Source organism: Symphalangus syndactylus, chromosome 6, assembly GCF_028878055.3.
Source record: "Symphalangus syndactylus isolate Jambi chromosome 6, NHGRI_mSymSyn1-v2.1_pri, whole genome shotgun sequence".
NCBI classification, from domain to species: Eukaryota; Metazoa; Chordata; class Mammalia; order Primates; family Hylobatidae; genus Symphalangus; species Symphalangus syndactylus.
In genome coordinates this window covers 120,169,730-120,176,172 of record NC_072428.2, presented here as the reverse complement: position 1 = coordinate 120,176,172, position 6,443 = coordinate 120,169,730, and the positions used below count along the sequence as shown (strand labels likewise).

The 6,443-nt window shown below is 45.5% G+C and overlaps 1 protein-coding gene and 1 non-coding gene across 3 annotated transcripts in view; both read right to left on the bottom strand.

Annotated features, from left to right (window-relative positions):
• Positions 1-943: 943 nt before the first annotated feature.
• CPA4 (carboxypeptidase A4) overlaps positions 944-6,443 on the bottom strand; it is a 32,160-nt gene continuing 26,660 nt past the window's right edge. For both annotated transcript variants that reach the window (XM_055284021.2, XM_055284022.2), the window contains one exon: positions 944-2,660. In XM_055284021.2, the coding sequence (XP_055139996.1) occupies positions 2,473-2,660 (188 nt within the window). In that variant the 3' untranslated portion in view covers positions 944-2,472. The remainder of the gene's footprint in view (positions 2,661-6,443) is intronic.
• LOC129485605 (small nucleolar RNA U13) lies at positions 5,749-5,852 on the bottom strand. The gene has a single exon (XR_008658741.1). It is a non-coding gene; the product is annotated as a small nucleolar RNA U13 (small nucleolar RNA).

Genomic DNA, 6,443 nt, shown 5'->3' with positions numbered 1-6,443 from the left:
TCTATAGTATCTTTTAATGAACAAAAGCTCTTAATTTCATTACAGTATCTGACATTTATGTCTCATTTAAGCAATCTTTCCCTTGGCTGGGTGTGGTGGCTTACACCTGTAATCCCAGCACTTTGGGAGGCCAAGGTAGGAGGATTGCTTGAGGCCAGGAATTCAAGACCAGCCTGGGCAACATAGCAAGGCCCCATCTCTCTATAGAAAGAAATAATAATAAAATTTTAAAATAACTCTTTCCCTTAAGGAATCTGCAATCTGAGGAGAGTGATCACAATTAGGCCCAGGTTAGAGGCCAGTCACAGAGGCAAGCTTGGTTATGCTTACCGAGGCAAAACCCTATCTGAGGCAGTCCTGACCAGCCAGCACAAGTGGCCAGCTGGCTGACTGGCAGGTGTGCTCTGGCTATAGAACTGGATATATCGTGCTATTAGAGCTGGGTGCTATTAAAAATTCTAATCATAGACTTTAATTAACTTTCCTTGCTCTGACGCCCGCTCACTAAGCAACCTTCTGATTATAATTTGGCTTCCCATGTATCTTGCCTACAGGGAGAGAATGTACTGCTCAGGCCGACGTGAGGATCCAATCCACTCACCAGTTACATGCCACGATGTAAATTAATAAATTCACATTCTGATTTTATCATCTGCCTCATCTGAGGTCTGTAGGCGTGAGTCAGCATCCCCTAGTTTAATCAACATGGACACTGAGACGATCAAGCTTTTGAGCTGAAAAGCTAAGAATTAGACCCAGGACCAGAGTGAAATCACCAAGGTAACATTGCCCTGGAGGCCCCTTAGCCTGATGAAGGAAGACTTCTTACATGTCATGCGATACAGACAGGGATTAAAGTCGACTTCTGACATTATAAAGAGTTGCATATTCAGAACCATAGCTTGGTTCCATTCAGGTGAAGGCAAAGAATAGGAGATGATCATGAAACTCACACTGAATATTTATTGGCTTATAAGCACACACCAGATGCTGTACAAATCCTAGGGAGGAGGTTAAGATTTACAGACACGTTTGGAAAAAGCAAAAAAACAAAAACAAAACAACAACAACAAAAGGACAGATGGTACGTGCTGAGGTGAAATGAAACAAGAGGCAGCTGGTTGATGAATTCTTGCTCTACTTAGGAACTCATGGTCCAGGACACAAAATAGACAGACACACACACACACACACACACACACACACACACACACACACACACACAAACCAGGACAAGGAAACACAGGATACACCACAGCACAAACGGGAATGTGCCAGGGCAGTGAGATTATCCAGGCCAGAGCAGTGATTTAGGACCTGTAAGATGAGGCCTAGATCTTTGAAGTGAGTTCAAAAGGCAAAGAGGAGGTGAGCTCATTAGGACAGATGGGGATAATTTCACCACCCTGCAATTTAGATGGTCATTTCACCCAGCCTTCCTGGGTGAGCAGTACCTACAGTGACACAGATCCCCTCCTGCCATGCTGGTCACACTGAATAACAAAGGGAGGAGAGGAGTAAGAACTATAATATCTAGAAATTTTCAGCACAGTGAAGGGAAGTGATCTTCTACTTAGTATTCAGGCCTAAAAAAGGAGGGGAGGGGACCGGCACGGGGGCTCATGCCTGTAATCCCAGCACTTTGGGAGGCCAAGGCGGGCAGATCACCTGAGATTGGGAGTTTGAGACCAGCCTGACCAACATGGAGAAACCCTGTCTCTACTAAAAATACAAAATTAGCCGGACATGGTGGCATGCGCCTGTAATCCCGCCTGCTTAGGAGGCTGAGGCAGGAGAATTGCTTGAACCCAGGAGGCAGAGGTTGTGGTGAGCCAAGATCGAGCCATCGCGCTCCAGCCTGGGCAACAAGAGTGAAACTCTGTCTCAAAAAAAAAAAACAAAAACAAAAACAAAACAAAACAAAACAGGAGAGGAGGGAGGGAGAGACCTTCACTGATATCCCTAAAAGATTTGGTGCTCAAAGGAAAATATTTTCCAGGAAGACTGCGAGAAATTAAAGGAACTTCTATGTCATCTTTGAGACCCACCTGAAGACAAGCGGTGTCTCCCACAGTGCCACCAGAGCAAGGTCACTGGCTTGGCTAGATGTGGATGAGGGTAGAGAATAATCTCAGATGTTCTTTGGTTCTAAAAATGAGGTAGAGAGAGACATGCCGCCCAGGAAGGGGTGATGCTGAGTGCAGCTGCCCAGCCAGCAGGGTGGAAGGAGAAACAGACAAAAGGCTCATCAAAAACAGCGGGACCAAAATCGAGCAGGCTGGCAGAACCACTTCTTGCAGGGACACTGCCAGGACACACGACTCCAGGGAGCTGGCTGAAGAGGGGCAGGCCTGTGTGCTCTACAAACCCAGAGGGCTCTGACTCACACAGGAAGGAATGAGCTCCTTTAACAATGGCCTCAGTGTGTGCACGTGTGGGTACAAATAAATGTAGACAGAGCGGGACCATCGCCTAGTAGAGGTTGTCCCGCACATGCTCCATGATGGTCTTCAGCCCCAGCCAGGTCTCCTCTGCAGTGGGGATGATCTGGTTAGCTGGCAGGAGGAAGCCATAGGTCCCGGTGTCTCTCAACTCAAATGTGAATGCAAATTTGATGCCGTTGTCATACGCCCAGTCGATGCTGCTCCCGCTAGCTGGATCTATAAGTCGGAGGACAAAACACTCTTGAAGCCCAGTTCCCTCCTGGGTTAGATGGGAAGGGGCCAAGAGCTCTGCCTGCCTGGGGTTCCTGTAGGAATCCAGAGTTTGCTCCTCAAGTCATCAGTCCTATGACAAAATCATCAGCCTGATCCCTATGTCTCAGGCCATCCTGCATTGGCCTGAGGTGCACACTGGTCTCAAACCAAGAGATCCAAAACCCCTACTCCCACCTTATTACTAACACTGTGTCCATCCTGTAAGTCCCTCAAAACCAATCTCTATACAGAGTATGGTAGGCAGCCTCCAAGATAGCCCCAGTGATACTTGGATCGCAGAAGTCAGGTCTTTGTGCAGCTCCCTCGCTAGTGTAACTGACAGGATGCTGCAGAAATGAAGCCGTCTGACTTTCAAGGCCAAGTCATAAAAGACACTGTGGCTTCTGCCTTGCTGTCTCTTGGATTACTCACTCTGCATAAGCCAGCTGTCGTGGTGTAAGGACATTCAAGCAGGCCTCTACAGAGGTTCATGATAGTGAGGAACTGAGGTAGTGAATGAAAAATGCAAGCTGATATGGTTTGGCTGTGTCCCCACCCAAATCTCATCTTGAATTGTAGCTCCCATAATTCTCATGTGTTGTGGGAGGGACCCAGTGGGAGATAATTGAATCATGGGAGTGGTTTCCCCCATACTGTTCTCGTGGTAGTGGATAAGTCTCATGAGATCTGATGGTTTTAAAGGGAAAACCCCTTTTGCTTAGTTCTCACTTGCTCTTTGCCCTGCTACCACGTAAGACATGCCTTTTGCCTTCTGCCATGATTGTGAGGCCTCACCAGCCACGTGGAACTGCGAGTCCATTAAACCTCTTTTTCTTTATAAATTACCCAGTCCCAGGTATGTCTTTATCAGCAGCGTGAAAATGGACTAATACACAAGCCTTAGGTTGACTGTGGCCCTGGAAGACATCTTGACTGCAGCCTCATGAAGGATCCTAAGCCAGAGCCATCTAGCTAAACCATTGCATTCCTGCCCTACAGAAACTGTAAGAAAATGTACGTTGATTGTCTTAAGCTGCTAAGTTCTAGGATTTTTTTTTAACATGGCAAGAGATAATGGATACAGAGAAGGGAGCACAGCCCTTGGGACTTACCTTTGCAAAAAGGCTTATGAAGGGCAAGAGGTCCATTTTTCTGCTTCTTACCAGTCAAACTCTACTAGCTTAGAAATTGCCTAAGAGTACAAAGCATAGATAATTTTTTCTTTTTTCTTTTTGAGACGAGGTCTCACTCTGTCACCCAGGCTGGGGTGCAGTGGCATAATGACAGCTTACTGCAGCCTTGACCTCCTAGGCTCAGGTGATCCTCCCACCTCAGTCTCCCAAGTAGCTGGGACTACAGGCACATAACACTATGCCCGGCTAATTTATTTATTTGCAGAGATGGGGTCTTACTATGTTGCCCAGCTGGTGTCAAACTCCTGGACTCAAGTGATCATCCCACCTCAGCCTCCCAATGTGCTTGGATTAAAGGTGTGAATCCCACACCTGGCCTGGATGACATTAAATAATAAAACGATGTCAGTAGCAGCTACCATTTGTTGAGCATCTACCATGAACCCCGCATTATATCAGACACTTCACACTTATGATCTCCTAATCTTCAAAAACTCAGTGAAGTAGGTTTTACTGTCCTTGTTTTACAGATGAGGAAATCCAAGTTCAGAATGGATAATTCACCTAAGGAAATACAGATGGAAAATGGCGAAGCTGCAATCTAAACCCAGGTCCATCTGATAATAAAGCCCAGGCTCTCCTCAACCAACCTCAGATCTAGTGAATATATTAACAAGCCTGTTACATGGAAATATGGGTCCTTTGGCTTTTCCATGGTTCCTGAGAGCTGTGTGATTCCTCAATAGCATTTGTGATTTTTCTAGGGATGCTTCCAGTGAGACTCCGTGCTCCCTCCCTGTGTGGTTCCCATGGCCTTTCTCTACCTTAAGAAAATGCTGAATGAAAAGTAATGGTACCAGAAGTTTCTAGAAGTTACTTATATGGCAAGTGCAAGTATTTCAGAACACATTTGAGATTCAGGAAGGAGGCAAAAAGGCTTCTGCTGAGCAGTCAAAATGACAAAGTTTGTAAACTTCACCTTATTTGGGTCCCTGCTGAAAGTCTACCTACTCTTTAAAAACAACAACAACAACAAAAAATGGGAACACACTATTAACACTGTTCTGCACACGTATTTTTCAATTAACAATTGGTGAGTATTCCCTTTTAGTGCACATAGATCTACCTCATTCACTTAAGGGCTGTGTAGTGCTGCATTGTGTGAACGCACCAAATGTGTATTTATCCTGCATTCTCTAGGTGGACATTTTAGACACTTAACAAGGGTTGGGACTCAGAAAGTGATATCCCAAAGGCTGATGTTTTGACATGCTGAGGGCCCTCAGAAGCCGCCCCCGAATCAAGGTCCCTCTAACTTCTTGTTCCCCATACCTGCCCCACCACCAAACACAGGGAGGGACTGTCTGTCTTTGGATCCAAATTTCCTCATCTGACCGAGAAAGCATCTTTCCAAAAGAAATGCGATTGTCTTAAACACCCTCCCTAGAGGTCTCATCAAATAACCAAGAAAGATAAACCACCAGAAGAGATGAGACTGGGAATCATCACCACACCCAGACAGACGTCATCTATTCTTCTGAGGGCAGCTCTGAGAGATTGCCTGGAGGACTTTATCTGCTTAGTAAGACAACCTTTGTTCCTGTGCAGCTCTGCCCCCTCACCTTCCTGTAATGTCTGCCTCCCACCTCCCCAGTCCATATATCTCCTTCCTCCTGTATGAAAAACGGTATACAAGCTTCTGTGCCCCATTGGGTTATTGGGAAATCATTCTCTTGTGATTCCCCTGTGCCATGCACACTAAGATAAAATTTTGTATGCCTTTTCTCCTATCAATCTGCCTTTGGTCAGTTGATTTTTCAATGAACCTTCAGAAGGCAAAGGGGAAGTTTTCCCTTGGCCCCTATACACGTCTTTTGTGACTATAGATAATGCTGTCATGAACACCCTTTCTTCCCCCAAGTCTGATGGATAATGCACCAACATTGTAACAAGATTGGAGGAAGGCATATGTCACACATGAGCATGAAAACCCAATCACCACGCTTCTGAACTACAAAAAGTAAATGAAACTACCTTATCCACGAGTCAGGTGAACCCAAAGAACTTGTTTCCAAGCTCTTCCTGGAGCAGAATCAGGGAAGAGGAGGGGAAAGCGTTGCTAGAGGCTGTTGGCCTGAAGCAATACAAGCTACTGAGACAGTCTGGCAGGAGAAAGGAGACACAAAACTCTACAAAGCAAGCACAAGAATTAAAGAAGCAAAACAGACCGGGACCATTTAGCAGAAGGTCCAAACAGTCCAAGATGGCAGAGTAGGCCATTAGCATATATGAACTGGGGTTGAGAAGTCCACTTAACCATGAAGAAAGGGGCTTGAATCTCTTCTCCATGCTCCGTTTTAGAAGGCAGAAGAGTGTAAAATCCATTTTAGAATTATTTTCCTCTAAAATGGCGATCTAGGAAAAGGTCCAGCACTTGAAAGGACAAACATCGACTGTGTATGTAGCACACACCATAACCTATGGCGTTGGATAGAGTGCTATTATACAAAAATTGATTGCTTTTTTTGAAAAAACAAGGAGGACAGACAAGGCCTATAAAGAATATGGAAGATGGGCTCTTAGAAAAGGTGGACATTTTGGCTGGGCACCGTGG